Here is a 19,984-nt window from a genome sequence, read left to right as displayed (position 1 = left end):
GAAGCGTCCTCGGACTTTCGCTATTGTGCCCGGCCCGAGTGGCGCGTTGTCTCCTGGTGACGGGAAACGGCCGGGTCCGACAAACCGGGACTCGACAAGCACTTTCCTAGTCGCTTCACAGTGGCCCAGGAGGCAGGGGTCCTCTGGCGGTTCAGAGTTGGAGGGGCTGAAGTCTTGGGGACCCGGAGGCTCTTTCTCCCGCCAACCCGGGCTGCTCGCTGGCCGGGAACTGGCGCGCCGCAGCCGCCCCCTTGGCGCCCTCCCCAAGTTCTCGGTGGCCTGAGACTCGCGCCCTCCCGACAAAGAACTCGTGGGCCCGCCCGGTTCTGTTACGGCTCTTTAAATGCGGCGCGGCGTCCGATTTGCGGCCGCCGCTGCTGAGGGTGTCCCAGGAAAGGGGCTGCAGGAGATCCTGCGTCCCCACGGGACAAGATTAACTAGTTTGGCTAAGGGCGCAGTGGAAAGTAGTGTCCAAGAGGGTGCACGGTAGCTAGGGTCACTTCCTCGCCAGGCGCCCAGTCCCCCTTTTGCCTCCGGATCCCGCGCCTCAGCACTACAGACATTAAATGTACCCTTCCAGAACGAGTGGCTGGGGTCTGGGAGGGGACGATCGAGGGGCGCCCGGGACCCCGCCGAGTGGAGGGTTTTGTCTGCGGATGCAACCAATTAAGCGTGCAGCAGGCGCTTGCAGAGCTGCGCGCAGCGCCCAGGGCGGAGGGGTTTTGTTCGCGGCAATTTCCAAGCCTTCGCGGGTAGGGCTCGAGCGGGACTTGTCTATTGAGAACATTTAAACTCCGCTTCCGCGGGCTTTAAAACTACTTCTGCGTTCTTTAGCTTTAAAGCGCTTCTTTCAGGGCAAATAGGCCGAGTAGAAAATAATCCTGGAGTCCCAAAGCTACCTAGAGCAAGGTGGGGAAACCGAACAATGTTTGCTTGCCATTGCGTTTGTTGTACCTTTTTGAAATCATCAAAGGAAACAAGCCAATCTAGAGGCCCCAGAGTTTTCCCGCTCTGCCCGAGCGACACTTTACACCGCGTTAGGATCCTGTTTTACACCTCCCAGGAAGTCACTGCCCTTCCCCCCGCCCTTGTTTCCCACCCGCCACCCAGCTTTCTCAAACTCTGCTAATTGCCCCCCACCTCCGAAAAATAATCCAAATAAAATTGCAGCGGGGTCTGGAGGTGATTGAAGGTTTTACCTTTGAGTTAAGGCAGAGTTCACAAAGAAAGAAAAATGTGTCTCCGATGTTTCTCCGGATGTGCCCACTGGCGCTAGTGGTCCCACAGAAGCTTGCAGGAAACCTTTCCCAGATTGTCTAAATAGAATGCGAATTTTCATTGAAGACTTTAATGCATTTTAAGCTAATTAGTCTCATTTAATCACTGAATCTGAATGAAATGTAAATTGATGATTCACTGGATAAATATTTAGGATCTGGAATATTAATCATCGCATTCTCTTAACCACTTGAGTATTTACTACTTGGCATAGAAGCCATTTAAAGTTTTGCTAAACCTATTGATAGTTTCAATTTCTCCATCCCAGACTCTTGCATTCCTTCTCACTACCACCCGCCCCACCTCTACCCCTTTTAGTTTCCTTCGGTCCACCCCCATAAGGGTTTTCCCAAAAGAAAGTTTTGGAAAAAGTGCTTATTTTTATCAAAAAATATTTAAATGTAGACTGGAGACCATGCCTGCATCTCCAAAGGGAAGTGAAGAATTGAAGCAATTATCTAGATAATTCAAGCAAAGCCTTCCACAACGGAGTTACCCTAATTATTTGGAAATTTTAGGAAGAATGGAGTTATTTTAAGTTGAAGAAGTTGGATAATTGTTCCAATATTTTACTCAATGTGTTGATTGAGTCATAATTGACTTACAATGCAGATATACAGAATGATCAAAAGCCACCTTTTCAATATGGGAGATTGTTGAAATATTTATGATGTTAGCTTCATATTTCTGTTGTTTAAATGGTAGTACAGTGGAGAGTAGTATTTGTGTACAATGCTTATTATTTCTCTCAGTTGCCAAATACACAACCTTGCGTATTTTGCACTTTAAGGATATATAACTTTCTTTCTGGAACATGCAACCTTGTCAGCCTTTGTTACCTTTCTCTGGTTGAAATAGAATCTAGTTTTCATATGCAAAATAGAATTTCCTCTTTTAATCCCTGGATTAAAAGTCTAGTTATTTCCCCTTTCTGTAAACTCTGTACCAGCATCATCCATTTGTGCTTGAACTGAATGTGTTCCAACGGTTCTGTTGAGCAGCACAGGCAGAAAATGTATCTATAGAGTCAGGGTCAATTTCTTTCAGACATTCTTGCCACAACAGAATTTTTTTTTCCCTCGAAACTAGGAGCCAACCGGTGAGCCCTCTCCTAAGAGACCAAGGGGAAGACCCAAAGGCAGCAAAAACAAGAGTCCCTCCAAAGCAGCTCAAAAGGTGAGAGATTTCTTAAGTCTTCCCAACTTTCTCAACACCCACAGGAACCTCCCTGTAATTTTCCCATTCTAGATCCACACCTAAGGATTTCTCCCAAGTGGGTAACCCAAGACTCATTTCCTACATTTACTATTGGTGAGATTTCCAAGCATATACTTAGAATAAAAAGTTCATGAAGCTGCTTGGGGTTGTTTTCAAACAATCACCAAATAATAAGAAACTTAAAGCAGAGATGGGAATTGGGGGGAGGTAAGCGAGTAGAGAATAAACAAATAAGATTTGCACCAAAAAAAAAAAAGATTTGCACCAGTTGTGAAATAGTTAAAAAAAAAAAAGAATAGATTTTGTTTGGCAGTGAAGTTTTTGCAATTTCCTTAAAAAAAAATAAAGATTAATTTACTTTGTGCTTATTTACATGATTACTGGAAAACCAAATCCCACTCTTCAAGTTAAGGACTTTGCCAAATAGGTGATAATTAGAAGTAAATTCAATTATAGGATTCTGGGGGGAAAATTCACGAATTTTACAGCTTTAAATGTGCTGATAAAGTATTTTGCTTGTTTGCCATCAACCTGCAATATAATACATCATCGTCTCTCAAAAGCCTTTCCATCTCAGGTGATACAGAAATGTTCTGAATAGGACAATGAGAAAGTTTTAAAACAAATGTTTGACTCATTTATTGTACATTTTGGGGCAGAATAGAACCCAACCAAGTGTAACTTCCAGTGTTTTTCTTTATAAATTTTAAATTGCAGTTTAAAAACTTCATGTTTGATGGTATTTGAACTCGCAAAGAAGAAATATCTCAGGATCAGTGCATACACAGAGAAGTGAAGGTGAAGACAAAAATCACAGTTTTTAAGCTTTACAAATAAATCAGAAAAACGTTTCTGTATTTTATTTGTAGGTTTGTATACTCGTTAAAAACAAAGGTTCAAAATTCAGAAGTCAATTTTGATGTATCTTTACAGTAGATTTGAGTATACTATGTACAGTGTTTGTTAAGAATAACTATATGCTCATCTTTGGGGAATTAATGTTTTGTGTGGTTTTCTCTATGACTGTGAGCACTAACCATATTATATTTGATAGTTTTCAGTGTTGTAAACTACCATAGCAACCAGGGATACATATAAAGTTATTTAGGGAGCAACTGTGAGTTCTTGTCTGTTTTAAGTCTTGAACAGAGCTGAAAGAGCAGATTTCTAATATACTTAAATGTAATTGCTTCTCAGAGTGAAGATTTAATCATACTTATATTTAATCAATACACTTTGAAGTAGTTCTAAATTATCTTGTCATTTAAAAATGACAATATGTAATCTGGTATTACTAACATGAATACCTTTTTTTTTTTAACCTGCTTTATTAAATTAAATAAAAAGGGCTAATTTACCAAAGAAGTTTTTTTGTTGTTGTTGCGGAAGTTAATTTTATCTTAATTTGACTCTAATGAAATGCCAAAGGAATATCTTGGTAGCTAGCTGACAGACATTTAAACTATGATGTAATTGCCCTGAAAAGCATCATTATAACATTTGCCAGGAAAAAAAATCTGTAAATCTCATCATAAATTATTTAAAATTTAATACAAAAGAGGGAAAATTATCTCTCAGATTTAACTGTATTACATTTTCTGAATGAGTTCAAGATATGCTTCTATCACCTTTTCTTCATTTTGAAAAGTTTGCCACTAACAAAATCTTATGTTGACAAAAGGAAAGATGAGGCTTGTACCTAATTTACCACTTAAAGCAAAATAACAGAAAGTTGGTCTCTTCCCAAGTAAGGTGTAACTTATTTTTAGTTACTTTGGTGATAGGTGTTTATAAATGACCCTTAGGCTGCTCATCTTTCTGATAATTCTTCATGTGTGTGCACATAACATTACAACTTCCAAACGAGAAGTAGGCTTTCTTTTTCCCAAGCAAAGTTTTCTCTGAAATCTTCCATTCTTCCAGACAAAATTATTTCACACACTTCTGTTATAAAAGTTCCCTTTCTAATAAAACTGGATAAATATTTTTGCTCAGAACATGACTGTTATAGTTCTTCAGTTTTATAAATTACGCTTCATTTGGAAAAGATAATACTTCACAAAATAATGAATGACATTGATGAATTATTCATGGCATGAGTAAACTTAAGGTATTTTCAGTTTCAGATCAGTATTTATTGAGTTTGCTTTTACCTTATATAAACATGATTATCAAACATATTTTTTGTCAAACATATATTGTATTCTAACAAAGCATATTTTTGTTAGGACTTTGAAAAGCAATTTTTTTTGAAAAAGTTACATTGTTCATATCATGTAAGATAAACATACCCTGCTAGACTGACCAGGGTAGGGATGAGAAGTCTTCTGTGATTAATAAATTGGGAATTCTCCTGCAAACCAAAGCTCATCATAATGGAAAATATATAACAAAAACTGGTAAGTATATAAGAGAACAGAGCTCTAAAATTAGAGAAGATGCAATGTACATGGGATCCTGATGATGCTGTATGTTTAAATCTTCTTGCTGCTCAAAATTTCTTTACTTACAAAGAAAAGTAAGTGTTTGGACTCAGTAACTGGCCTTGGGGCATTTGAAAACAAAACTGCTTGTTGGAAAATTAGCAATGTGAAACTTGACAATGCGTGTGGAAAGTTGAAAGACCAAATGGAGGACTACTAAATTAGCTATCACTTTAATTTCAGGCCACATTCAATATAAAATTGATTTGTGTAATACAAAAAACAAACATTTATGAAAACACAATTTGTTATGCTTGGAACTTTTGGAAGAGAATGTAACTATTCTTGACTTTGCTTCTAGTCCATTATGACAAGTTCTCATGGATAACCATTATGTAGAAATTCTAGTTATTCCCAAGAGCACCAGTCTGAGTGCTCAAAATTCATCCCTGAACCAGAGTCATATTGTTATCTTAATAAAAGATCAGAAGTTAATGTTTTCCTGAATAAATAATTTATTCATGTTGAGTATGCATATGTGTGTGTCTTGACCTTTTTATTTATGTGTGTGTTTGAGATATACCTGTGACCAGTTGCCTCTTAATTTCCTTTTTGTTTTATTTTGTTTTCCTCTCCTGTTTGTGCTGGATGAAAATATTTTGTATTTTCATATTTCTCATGTTTGGAAAGTAGAAAGATATAATCTTTAGGGTTTTTGTTGTGGCTTTTTAATCATAAAAGAACACTGGCAGGGTTTCTTAGAAGTCAAAGTCATCTGTAAGTCTCAAGCCAATTGTCTTTCAGGTACTTTTAGGAAAAAAAAAATTCTGGGATTGAATTAAATTTAATTGAAAGAACTGCACATAAAATAGATCTCAGGTGTGAGATAGCCTTCCTTCATAACATAGACGTTCCTAAACTTCCTTTGGACTTTAGGTGTAGTAAAGAGAAAAGGCACAAAATAAAAATAGGCTTTAGGTAAAGTGTACTTCAAATAATGTATTCAGACAAACACTTGATTTATATTTTCCATTTGCCTATACAAAGAAAACCTGATATGAATTGGATACTGTAAAGAAATAAAGAAATTGTTCCTTTTCTAATCATGTTCCTTCCTCGAAAAGTGGTTGATTTTTCACAAATGATTAATAACACTATGCACAGATATTTTAGGAGGAAAGAATGGGGTTTCCTCATCATTTCAGACAAATGTTCAAGCACAGATGCTGAGTGAGGGCATGATTTTTTTGCAGGATATAGTAGGTCCAACTGAAGACAGGAACCAAAAGCATCATTATAGGTAAGTCAGGGAAAGATTGTATTGGAAGTTGTGGTACAATTCCAGCTTATAGCTTCTATGTTACTAATATGACTTAGTTTGAACTCCTTTGTGTTTTTATAGGCAAGCAATTTCCACTGGGACTCAGGGCTCAAGGATACAGATGAGTCCAGTCAGGTGGAGTTACATAAAGCCCAGTTGTTTCTCCATTATATTGGTATTTTAGGCTGTTCTACCTAAACAGTTGCCTCCTTTTTTTTCACTTCACTTTGCCAGAGAGGACGGAGCCTTAATGTATCAGTAAATTCTCTTTCACAATGCCTTTGAGTCATCGTAGATTATGATCCAAATATGGAAGATTGAAATGCATTTGAGTTATTTTCTGAAGTCCCTTTACTTTAGGGGACCCAGAAATCTCTTTCTTTGGCAGTTATCATTCTGAACTTTTTCATCGAAAGCCTCTCATTACTTTGACTGACCTCCAACTCTGGCTCATTTTTATCTCAAGGTCTCAACAGATCATTTTGCTCAAGAGAACACTCCAGATTGGTATTCTGTTTCCTTTTCAGTTCTTTTTAAAGACTAGATGGGTGCTGAAGAACATTTTATGTTAGTTAAATCATTCAGACCTATCTTATCTTGTTACCTGAATTTCTGCTGTTTCCAGAACTCACTTGGGAACCATATAGTTTGGCACAAGGGTAGAACAATGAATTTTACTATCCTTAATTCTGAAATTTTCAGCTCTTGAGTTTTTGTTCTGCCAACCAGGAGAAAAAGGTAAATGGAGAACAGATTCCATTTTAGGCTGCTGCTTTATTATTCAATATTGCTTTAATCTACTGAACATTGCTGAATGGCATCTTCTAATTGATTCAGCAAGGAGCAGTCACAGCCATTTTTTTTTGTCCAGGATAACGTAGGGAACAGTTTGCTTGGAAGGTCACCCCTGTGAACTCTCATATCGTTGCTATTGATTTCTCTGATTACAAAAGAGGAAGAAAGAACCATTTAAAGAGGAGAATCCTAAACTTTGAAAATAGCTTTTCCTGTCATTTTGGCCTTGGCTTTAATTTTGTATTTGTATAAGTGAAGACAGGCATGTGTAAATAATGACATGGGAGTTGACAACAAGGACTTCCTTGGGGAAAATGAGCATGAACTACAATGGATGATAGAATTCACTTTTATTTCCTCTTCGAAAATATGTCCTGATGGAAAGATTGTAATTTTTTTTAAAGACTGAAAATGGTTGCACGTACAGTTTGGAAACTCATCGAAACTAGATTAGCATAAAAGTTAAGTGAGAATTACTTATCATTTAGTGTGACAGTCAGTTCAGTGGATTTTGATTACCACAGCACATTGATTTACACTGTGTTTTTGAAAGAACTACGAAAAGAAATAAATGTGACTTTCTATACTTTTTTAGGTGGCTCCATTTGCTCTTAAGTCTGTCGGTCTTAGTCATATATACATATATTTGTAAAAATACATGAAAACAAAGCAGGGTACCACTAAGCTGATCGTTTCTCTGGCTCTTTTGTGTGTTTGTGTGTAGACTCGCTGACTGATTTAGAGTAGGGGCATTTTGACTTCCATGCATTTATCACAGTATGCTGTGAGCATTTAGAATAACAAAAAGATTAATAGCTATCTAAATTTGACCCAGAAGTCAGAAGTAGATATTGCTCTTGGTTCCCAGTCTCAGCTTTTGCCTATGTCTTTATAGGAAACTCAGAAATATTTTAGTCTTAACTACTCATTTGATTTTCACCCTGGAAGTTTGTTTTTTTTTAATATAATTTCCCCCAGGGATCAAACCTGGGTCCTCCTGCATTGCAGACAGATTCTTTACCATCTGAGCCACCAGGAAAGCCCTACATTTCCCCATGGCTACTTTATATGGGACTGTCTCCCAGAAGAACAGACCTTTTATTGCCTTAAAATCAGATGAGGTCTCAATTCCACCACTTAAACACATGGATAGATTGCTTAATCGCCAGGTTGGGGGGTTAGTAATAGCTGCCCTACATAAGTAAGACAATGCTCAGAAAATCACTCATTTCTTTGAAAACTTACAGAATTGGGAGGGTGGTTTTTTGTTGTTGTTGTTGTTTTCTACTTTTTGGCCTTTCATTTGGGTGTGTGAGATCTTGATCTTAGCTTCTCACCAAAAATTGAACCTGTGCTCCCTGCAGTTAGAGCACAGGGTCTTAAAACTGGACCCCCAGGGAAGTCCCAGGGAGGTATTTTTTTTAAGAGTAACATTTTAAAATATGGAGGGAATTAAGAAATTACACTGGTTTACCTACTCTAGTATTCTTGCCTGGAGAATCCCATGATAGAGGAGCCTGGCAGCTACAGTCCACAGGGTCGCAGCGTTGGACACGACTGAGCAGCTCACACTTTTCTGCCTAGTGCTTTAACTTCTATCAGCCTTACCTTACATGTACCTTAGCTCTGTTAATCTTCTGATGGAGGCTTTGTGGTCTTCATTCCACAAATGAGAAAACTGATTCAGAGACGTGGACTGTGACATGTCTAACGTTCAGCTGTCCTAAATGGGAGCATCTGGATTTGAGTTCAAATCCAGTTCTTAAAACTTAGGATCGTTCCATATTATGTGCTGTCAAATACCTTGTGAAATATTTGCTACAAGGTAGATTATGTTTTCTCCAATAACCAGAAACATAGGTTGGAAGTTAGGTTTTGAGAAACCTTTGCTGGGCAGTTCTATACAAGCTTATAAAGGGATTGGAAGTGTGGGCCCACTGCAACCCATCCTCACAAATTTCTGGCCCCCAAGTAAACCAGAAGGCTGTACCTTTGAAGATCATGGCACAGCCAGAAGTTTTTTTGTTTGTTAAATGAAGGGGCTGGATGAAATGTCTTCTAAAGCCCTCCCAAGCTGTAGAATTCTGATGGCAAGAGGGAAACGACACACAGGTGATATAAATACCAGAGTGACTTTCCGTCCTTCCTTCATGCAATAAATATGGAGTGAGCACATCTTATGCACCAGACACTAATGCTATAACCCTTTCCAAGTTCAAGAGTTCTATTTGCTAGATGAGTTTCCTTTCTTAATTAATTTTTTAGTGCTAATACATTTAAGAGCCTGGAGTACCAGAACTTCTTAGGGGCAGAAATAATTACATTTCCTACTTAAAATTCTTCCCAACCCTCATGAATCTACAGTTCTGAATCTGAATTTCTTTAAAAAGGCAAAAATATGAATGAAGACAAGTCAAGACCGAATAACGTTTCTAAAATAATGACAGTTGCAAATGTTAATGTAACGGTGCTGATAATAGTCTGAAATTCAGTTCTTACAAATGCAGAATTCCCACCGTCTTTCCCTACTCACCCACCCTGAGATAAGCAGTTAAGTATTTAGAGTAAGTTATTGTCTGAATTATACATGGGTTTGTAGCGTGGAACCAAATTCCAGTCTGGCAAAGGAAAACCAAATATACGCTTCCACAGTATTGCATATGTTGTTATATTAAAAACAAAACAGGCCTCTGAAATGTTTTGTTTGTTTTCTATTGAAAAATAATATCCTGAAGAGCATTAAACACAGGAAAAAAAATGTTAAAGCCAGTGTTTTCCAATATGTAAAATTCCTGGATCTATGCTGGTTTACAAATGAAAATCCTAACTGGTTTTACAGGCTTTGTGAAGTTTGATCAGAATGATTAAATAATGTGGGTTTTAAGGAACAATGAAAACCTCCCAGATTGCCGCCACACAGCACAGCTAATGTGCTTCTTCTAGATGTCGTCTCAGAAGAGGGTTTCAGCTTACATGTAATACTGGCCCCAAGACCAAGGAGCAAGTTCACTTTTAACAAGTTCAAGTGATAATCAGGATACTTTGCCCTTCAGTTAATGGTGCAAATTTTATTTTTGAAGAGACTTTTTGTAAATGGGAAGCTCGGTTTAAAGTCTTCTCCTTTGCTGGGCTTTCTCGCTCTATGAGAGATTTGCTTTCTCTAACTCTGAAATGTAGTGAAACAACCCTCTTTTAGAAAACAGCCCTCTTCAACAGATTTTAGGTACACCCGATCACATCATGGATCTGGGAGCATAACCACCATACAGAAAAACCTAGCATAGACGTGCCATTAGCCTTTAAGATCTCAAGCAGACTCCTGTTCTCAACCACACCTACCATCCCCAGGCCCATTAAAAAGGATTTCTATCTTCCGTGTTTGTATAATTTACTACTGAGTAAACTGTGCAATCTTACAGTCACTCCTAAAGATTAAATCAGACACTGCTTCTGTATTAGGGAATTTTGTACTCCTATAACTCACAATGTACCAACCAGAGGGTTTCTTAAAAGCTTCATTCTTAAGGTGACAGATGGGTGTAATGGAATATTTGCGTTGACTGAACCTTCTATGAGATTGGACTAACTTGAAGGGAAACTTTCCCTTTAAGAGTTCGATTGCATTAGAAGTGAAAGAACATTTATTGAACACCTCCTTTATGGCGGCCACATCACTTCTCACTGGAGGCATTATCTCCATTTCACACCTGAACCCAAATTAAGGTTTTCAGGGACCTGCCCAAAGTCGTAAAGCCAACATGGCAGAGCAGAGATTTGAGCCTTAGCTTTCCAGAGCGTGGTCTGTGTTCCTCTCTCTCTCTCGGAGACAACACTCAGAAAGAAGATGTGATTTGCTGGGCACTTCTAGTTTTCACTTAACTCATGCCCTTCTGACTGAAGGTTAAGACAAGGCTACCAATCCCTGAGAAGAAATGATTCCTTTGTGGAACCATTCAAAGTAGTAACCCCTACTACTGAGATTCAGAGTGCCCAAATCTGATGCTTAGCTGGAGCTGAATCAGTGATAATTGCAGTTAACTAAGATGTCTTTTTATAGTAGCGAATATATGAATGCTAAAGGAAGGTAGCATTGTTAGGAGAATAAGAGTCTGGACTTCAGAGTCCAGCAGAACTGGGTTCAAATCTGCTTCGTGTGCAAACTGGGTTATTCACCTTGTCTATTTAAGACTTAATTGCTTATTGCAAAATAAGAAAAATAACAATAGCTGCCTACACAGCTGTTGTAAAGATTAAAGTAACACATGCGAATGACTTGGCCCAGTGCCTAGGGTACTTAAAATACTTGATAAATATGCACTAGCATTATAATCAGACGAAGTTTTGGATAATTCACGGAACCTGTTAGATTAATGCCAGGTCAAGACGATTTGGTGAAAAATCTTGTGATGTAGAAGTCTTACTTTGCCTATGTATCTGTGGATCTTTGTATCTATCATCTACCTCCATCTGTTTTTACCAGGCTGATTGAAGAGAGAAAGAGTCATCCGACAGTGTAGACAGATACTATACAATAGGAAATTGTAGTATCATTGTACCAAATACACTGTCTGCTGACGCAGGTGACAGAAGTAAAATGTAAAACAAGTTATCCTGGCTCAGGTTCCCTGTATTTTGGTGTTTATAGAGCCTTGAGAAGATTCTCATACACAGAAGAGTATGTACTAAGTTTTTTTTGCTCTGGAAATGAAAATTGTAAACGTATTTTTATAGGAGTGTATGATGGTGTGTGTTGGTGAATTTGGGGATTACAGTAGGGGGTGATAAACAGAGAAATTACTTTATGGTATTAAAATCTTACTCAAAGGGAAGAAATAGCTGTGATACCAGAAAAATCTTCTGTGAAGCAAAGCAATGAAACAAACTCTCAAGGGAGTTAGAAATATATTCATGTCAGGTCTATGTTGAGTATGAAATTGTTAATAATATACATTCTTTATTAATTATTATTTTTAGCATCCCTAGTTTCTATCTCAGAGATAAACATTGATGATTTCTGCCAGCTTATTTTGCTTTCTCGGCTTTGGGTGAACTGATAGGTGATTGTTTGAGGCAAAGAATAGGAAATGAACTATGTAGAGGTGTGCTAATATTTGTTTCTTTGATTTGGAAGCCTATATATTTTCACTCACATTTAGATTTGCTTTTGATTAACAGTGCACTTTGTAAATTGTGCAGTAATATATAGTGCTAATTTTCATAATTTTAGTTTGGCTATGGAAAGAAAATCATTTAAGAAACATTTTTTAAAAATCTTACTTTACATAATTATGGATATATGGGAATTCCTGTTTTTATTACAGTCAGAAATAAGGATAAAATGGCTTTTTGGGGGGGGGCCTGCACCATGCAACTTATGGGCTCTCTGTCTTGTTCCATCCTTGTTCTCTTGATCTCTTGTTGTGTCTTACCAGGGATTGAACCCAGGCCCAGGCAGTGAAAGCCTGGAGTCCCAACCACTAGACCACCAGGAAACTACTGCAAAATGGCCTTTTAAAAGCATTTTCATGCATTTCAGAGATCATTCCAGGAGAGTCTATTAGGGTGAGGGTTGCCTAGATCTCTCTTTGCATCATGGAATGAAAAATGAAGAAGATGAGCCTTCAGGAAGACTGAGGTTGTTAAAGCAATGTCAATTCCTCATCTGCAAACCAGAACATTCTTACTTGGAATGGGTCCTTGGTGCAGCACTTACAAGAAATGTCAGGTAGGAAACGATATGACTTCCTTTTTCATTTTGCAGAAAGCAGAAGCCACTGGAGAAAAACGGCCAAGAGGCAGACCTAGGAAATGGGTGAGTAATAAGATAAAATTCGTGTCCTTTTTTTGTAATGAAAAATTTCTGGGTTTTTGTTGTTGTTGTTGTTGTTAATTTATTTATTTTCAATTGGAGGATAATTGCTTTATAATATTGTGTTGATTTCTACCATAACATGAATCAACCTTATCTATATACATGTTCCCTCCCTCCTGAAGCTCCCTCCCACCTCCCACCCCATCCCACCCCTCTAGGTTATCACAGAGCACCAGATTTGAGCTCCCTGCATTGTACAGTAAATTTCATTTTATCAATTACATTAATTTCTAACTTCTGGTTTGATGAATCTTTGAAAGGGTTAAGGCAGATTACCACCATTCCTTACCCTCAGGCTCCAGGAGTTTACTCAAAACACTTTTCTTTCCTGGGAGTGTCTCCTTTTTCTACCTCTTATCAACATGAAAAGAGTCTCCACTCTTCCTTCAAATGCGTAACAATGAGATGACTTGTTCCGTCGGTTGAGTAACTAAGGTTAAAGGGTATTATGAAATGTTGGAAGTTGATTACAAATGGTGATAAAATTCAGATGAAATGTGTGTCTGAGATAACTTTTTACCTCTTTCTTTTCATTTCTTATTGTTACTATTTCCTGGATGACTTGGCTTTGGACATATCTCATTTTCTAGGTGGTTTGTGTTTTCCTTTTCACATTGCCTTTGTTAGGAAACCAGGTTTTAATCTCCAGATTTTCTTGCTTCCCTTAGTGGTCATTTTTACATACTGACAGTGGCTTCCATGCAAGCTTACTTGACTGCATAGGCACACAGATCCTGACTCTTTCTGAGGTCAGAAATTCACTGGTTGCTGAAAGTGCATGCTCAGTCGCTAAGCTGTGTTCAATGCTTTGCGACTCCATGGACTATAACTCACCAGGCTCCTCTGTTCATGGGATTTTAGATAGAACCCAGGTCTCCTGCATTCTTTACTGTTGAGCCACCAGGGAAGCCCTCGTTTGGAGTGATGTCATTCTAAATGACAACTCTGTTCTTGATCCAGGGGTTGAAATCGTGTCTCCTGCATTAGCAGGCAGATTCTTTACTGGTTAAGCCACATGGGATGGCTTTGCTAATTTTACCACTTGAAACTTGTTGTTTATACTGCTACATTACCATGCTCTTCTGGTCTGTCTTTCCCAGTGACAGAGGAGACAAGTCTCAAAATGAATAAAACCATTTCTCAAGAAAGATTAAGGCATCTTCCCTACCCAGGATCATCTATGATGGGATCTTTAGCCTTCCTTTTCTCTCTTCTGTGGTTCCGTCTTCATGCTTCATCTTTTTCCAAAGTTCCTTTGCTGCTCTGCTGGATTGCATTTTCCTATTAGTTTGCCATTCCTCTCCCATCAAGAATTCTGCATCCCTTTCTATTTATACTTTGGTATTGCCTTTCATTCAGTTTATTCATCTTCTTGTATTTTTTTCCCCTCTGCTCAACATGTATTAGGATTAGATTTCTTAGCACAAGGAAATGGGGATGATCTTTAGATTAAAAACATCTCAGTGTTGCAGGGTAGACTTAAAGTAAGAGCATTTCATTCAAAACCTTCTGGTCCAGCTATGAATTCTCTCCAAACCAACCCACCAGGTGGTGATCATCTAGACTCTGCTTGATTACTTTTTATGTTAAGAAACTCATGTCCTCTTAAGGCTGCCTCTTCTTTCCTGGAAAGCTCTGGACATTAGAAAATACTTCCATCTGACTCCCGTAACTTCCATTCACTGTTGCTAGGCCTCCCTCCTAGGAATATACAGAGTAATTGTTGTTACTTTTACTTGTGATAGCTCCTCAGATAGTTGAAGACAATTAACATATATACTCTTTGTTCTCTTTCCTGGTTTGAATATCTCTAAACCTTTTAGCTCTTCCCCATAAAGAAACATTCTTATTCTCCTCTGAGTGTGCTTGTTTTCTTTGTCTCTTGTAATATGTCACCCAGAACTTAGTATCATATTCCAGGTGTGGGCTCCATAACCAGTGGGTTTATTACCTCTCTTGTTAGACATATGGTTCCAGTTACCTATTACTGTTTCATCAACCACCCCAAAACTTAATAATGTAGAAAGGAAAAAAAACAAAACTCTCATGGATTCTTTGTGTCAGGAATATGGATAGGGCACAACAGAAACAGAAAGGCTTGTTTCTAATTCAGGATGTCTGGGGCTTCAGCTGGGAGGATTCAAGAGACTCTGGATGTGTGTGTGGGGCAGGCGGGGGTACCTTTCATGCTTGGGGCAGAATCTGGAAGTATCTTCACTCACAGGGCTGGTGCTTTTGCAGGATTGGCTTAAAGTCTGGATGCGTCTGAGAGTGTCCTCTGGAGCATCCACACACATAGCCTTTGCACCTTGGTGGTCTCAGGGTAGGTAGTCAATCTTCTAGCATGCACTCTAGCCTTCCATGTTCTCCCCAGTGAGGAGAAAGCTGCAAGCAAGGCCTCTTTTTTCCTTTTAAGATTTTTTTTTTTTTTTTGGATATGGACCATTTTTAGAGTCTTACTGAATTTGTAACAATATTGCTTCTGTTTTTAAGTTTTGGTTTTTTGGCCACAAGGCATGTGGGATCTTAGTTTCCCATCTAGGGATCGAACCCACACCCCCTGCATTGGAAGGCAAAGTCTTTACCACCAGACCACCCAGGAAATCCCAAGCCTTTTTTTACCTAGATGTCAAAAAGTGCTATTCCATTACACTAGTGAGCACACTATTGAGTAAGCTGGTGTTGGCATACATATCAAATATAGATCTGCTGTTTTATTTTTTATTTTTTCTTTCATTCAACAAGTATTCACTGACTTTCTTCCAGGGGATGCAATGGTAAGAACAACAGACTCTGTCCCTGATGGAGGAAGATGTGATTAGTTGAAAAGTTATGCACACAACTGTAACTTTCCCATCTGTGTTCAGTGCTGGGAAGGAGCAAGAAGGGTGCTCTCAGGGCTTGCAGTGACGATGTGATCGCTATCAGGGAGACCAGTAAACACTTTTCTGAGGTGATCCTTGGCTGTGGTCTTGGGGATCTGTAGTGACTAACCAGCTGAAATATACCTTAGACAAAAGAAGTAATACTTGCAAAGGCCCTGTGGCTGGAGGGAATACATTGAATAGGGGTGAAAAGCCAGTGTGACTGGGTCAGCGGGATCAAAGGGTGCAGGTGGGAGATGAGACTGGACAGGTAGATGGAAACTTTGCTCACCAAGTTAAGGAAGGGTTTAAAAAATCATATACATTTTATTTATTTGCTTGAATGATTTTGCTCATGGAGGTGAAATGACCAGATTGTGTTTCAAAAAGATGCCTTGGCTATAGCAAGGAGAATATAGGTTTCTCCTTTTTCTAAGCATCAGAACTAAAATGGCATCAATGGAATATATCCGATTGAACTCATCAATAAGGAAAACCTGTATAAACTTTCTTATAGGCAACAAGATAGGAAATAGATAAGTTGTTTGAAATAATGAGATTAATGTTGCTAAAATGAAATGAAATGCTGCTGCTGCTAAGTCACTTCAGTCGTGTATGACTCTGTGCGACCCCATAGGCGGCAGCCCACCAGGCTCCTCCGTCCATGGGACTTTCCAGGCAAGAGCACTGGAGTGGGTTGCCATTGCCTTCTCCCGAAATGAAATGCATTGTAAGCAAATACAACAAACTTCTATCTAAATAAAGCCCTAACCCAGCTTTATTTAGATATAATTGATGCTTTCAAACTGTGGTGCTGGAAAAGACTCTTGAGAATCCTATGGACAGAAAGGAGATCAAACCAGTCAATCCTAAGTGAAATCAACCCTGAATATTTATTGGAAGGACTGGTGCTAAAGCTGAATCTCCAATACTTTGGCCACCTGATGCAAAGAGGTAACTCATTAGAAAAGACCCTGATGCTGGGAGAGATTGAAGGCAGGAGGAAAAGGGGACCACAGAGGATTATGAGATATTTGGATGGCATCACAGACTCAATGGACATGAGTTTGAGCAGACTCCAAGAGATATATAAAATATGGTACAGGAATAAACAAAACATATTTTATGGAATAAAATATGTACAGGACAGGGAAGCAAGCCTGGTGTGCTGCTGTTTATGGGGTAGCAAAGAGTCAGACAAGACTGAGCAACTGAACAACAACAATTGACACTTGACCTTTTGTAAGTTTAAGGAATACAGCATGTTAATTTGACTTATCTTTTGCAAAATAATTACCCCAGTGGCATTAGTTAACACCTCCATCCTCTTACATAATTACCATTTCTTTTTTTGTGGTAAGAACGTCTAAGATCTATTCTCTTAGCAACTTTCAAGTATATAATACTATATTGTCATTGTTGTTATTTAGTTGCTCAGTCTTATCTGACTCTTTTCTCACCTCATGGACAGTAGCCCTCCAGGCTCCTCTGTCCATGGGGATTCTCCAGGCAAGAATACTGGAGTGGGTTGCCATTTCCTTCTCCAGGGGATCTTCCCAACCCAGGGGTCGAACCAGCATCTCCTGCATTAGCAGGTGGGTTCTTTCTCATTGAGCCACCAGGGAAGCCCATAATACTGTACTGTGAACTCCAATCACAACGCTAGATCTCCTGAACTTATTACTGGATGTTTGCACCCTTTGACCAATATTTCCTCATTACCCCTGTACCTTCTCCCAGCCCCTGGCAACCACTGTTCTGCTGCCTTTGATAAATTTAGCATTTTTGGATTCCACACAAACAATATCAGACTTTCTTCACTTAGCATTAATGTATTCAAGGTCCATCCATAGAGATAGCAGGACTTCTTTCTCTGGCTGAATAATATTCCATTGTCTGTGTCTACCACGTCTCCTTCAGGCACTCATCTGTCGATGGACTCTTAAGTTCCATATCCTGCCTCTTAAGTGGCCTTCCTACCTTTTCTACCTTCGGCTCTCCTGTGTTTTCCAGTTAACCTGCATAGGGTATACTCACATCACTGATCTTCATGGAAACTCCCCCTGGATCCAGAGCTGGCCACTGAACTGATTACAACCTTCCCTAGCTCTTTGAAGTCCCCACAGTCTATACCCACCTCCCTTTATGCCTTTATTTCCCACTACTCATTCTCACACAGCCAGTGTTTCAGCCAAGCTGGAATAAAATATATAATAATTAAAGGACCTACATGTTTTTATTTTCTCAATGGATTCTTGCTTATTTGAGGGAGATCTGGATTCCAGGCACCTGATATTCAGGCTGGATAAGGAGCCCATGTGAAGTGCCCACCACAAAAGCCCCTGCCTTTCTGGGAATAATTGGGCCATCCTCATTGACCCTTCCTGGTTTCTGATTTTTACTGGCTGTGAGAATGGAAAATATTGTGTAGTGAATTGTTACAAGACCCTGATTTGTTCCCCAAAGAAGAGTTGTTCTACTTAGAAAAGGAAATAGAAGGAAATTGTGTATTTTTTTTTCTTGACAGCGTGTTTCCTCTTTGCTCATATATATTCTGTTGGGTAGAGTGTGCATGGCCGGTCACAGCAAGGCATTGAGTTCAAGGGCATTCTTTACTGGAGAGCTTGTACTAAAGAAATAAATTATTGCATTTTCCATAGGAAATAAGCCTTGTACTTTATAGTAAGCTCAATTTTTTCCAACAGTGTCATTCACTGATTTCCCTGTATTAGAGCTATGTTTTTGAACTGACAGGATTTACTAGGTACAGGACCTAAAAGACAAATTGCTCCCCTTTTATTCTCCTCATTTGTTTTGTTTTAAAAGTTCTTTTGCTTTTAAAAAGAAATCTTGTACATTTTATAGTGTCCTGTAACAGGCCTGGAAGAAGATATGTACAGTGTAACCCTCTCATCCAATATGATTGGAATCAGTACTTGGTAGGTTACTCCAAAGTCGATTAACCGAAAGTACGTGGCTGTAGAAGCAGAATTTGTGCCAATCTTGGCTCTTTAGGGGCTGGAGTGTTGACTAATCCAGTGACAACTAGCTAGACTTTGTTTAAGCTCACTTATTCTGTTATTTTATTCCCCTTTGCCTTCTTTTTTTTTTTTGTAAGTTTGAATCAGATTTCAGATCCATTATTCTGATGAGCTGTTTTGGACTTTCACATCTTTTGGGTATGGAGGAAGTGAGAGGTAAAGGAAGGAGAGAGAAGTGGGACCTGACTTTTCTACTGGTCTCTTGAGCCAGGAGCTCAGGATTTGGGTTCAGGTGGCTTGGGTTCAAATTCTGGTCCATCACTTGATTCACTGGAATTTGGAGCAAATTACATGACCTTTTAAAAAACACTTTAAAGATTATTTTAAATATGTGATTAACTAATCTTCTAATTTAAAAGATTATTTAATTTTAGGTCATTGTTTCAGGTATATAACATGCTGATTCACAATTTTTAAAGATTATATTTCACTTACAGTTATCATAAAATATTGGCTGTATTCCCTATGTTGTACTGTCTATCTCTGTAGGTTGTTTTAGTCACAGTATTTTGTACCTCTTAATCACCTACCTTTCTCTTGCCCCTCCCGCATACCTTCTCCCCACTAGGAGCCCCTATTCTCTATGTGTATTGGTCTAATTCTTTTTTGTTACAATCACTAGTTTTATTTTTTAGATTCCACGTGTAAGTGATATCATACAGTGTTTGTCTTTTGTCTCTTTCCCTATTCCACTTAATGCAATAACCTGCAAAATTTTCTATTTTAGGGCTGAGTAATATTCCATCATTTTATATATATCACACATCTTAATCCATTTGTCTGTTGATGGGCACTTAGGTTGCTTCCGTATCTTGACTATTATAAATAATGCTGCTGTGAACATTGGGGTACATGTATCTTTTTGAATTAGTGTTTTCATTTATTTTTTATATTTTTGAAAAATACCCAGGAGTGGGATTGCTGGGTCATATAGTAGTTCTGTTTTCAGTTTGAAAGGTCCAGTTTCCTCCTCTTTAAAAAGATTGCAAGAGTGGTACATTTCTTACAGAGTTGTGTGAGGATTAAATAGGGTCTTGATGTAAAGGGCTTAATAGAAGGTCTGGCATATAGTAAGTACTCAATAAATGTTCAACATTATAATTAATTCCACTCTACATTTTCATGTAGATATTACAGACAGCCTAAACCCTAATTACTTATAGCTGCCTATA

The 19,984-nt window shown here is 38.6% G+C and overlaps 1 protein-coding gene across 1 annotated transcript in view; it reads left to right on the top strand.

Moving 5' to 3' along the window:
- HMGA2 (high mobility group AT-hook 2) overlaps positions 1–19,984 on the top strand; it is a 143,879-nt gene that overhangs the window by 534 nt on the left and 123,361 nt on the right. Inside the window, exons 2-3 of the mRNA XM_010841628.1 lie at positions 2,368–2,454; positions 12,797–12,847. Coding sequence (XP_010839930.1) covers positions 2,368–2,454; positions 12,797–12,847 — 138 coding nt within the window. The remainder of the gene's footprint in view (positions 1–2,367; positions 2,455–12,796; positions 12,848–19,984) is intronic.

This window comes from Bison bison, unplaced genomic scaffold (genome assembly GCF_000754665.1).
Source record: "Bison bison bison isolate TAMUID 2011002044 unplaced genomic scaffold, Bison_UMD1.0 scf7180017864163, whole genome shotgun sequence".
In the NCBI taxonomy this organism is placed as follows: domain Eukaryota; kingdom Metazoa; phylum Chordata; class Mammalia; order Artiodactyla; family Bovidae; genus Bison; species Bison bison.
The sequence above is the reverse complement of the archived record's forward strand: the minus strand, read 5'-3'. Positions and strand labels throughout refer to the sequence as shown.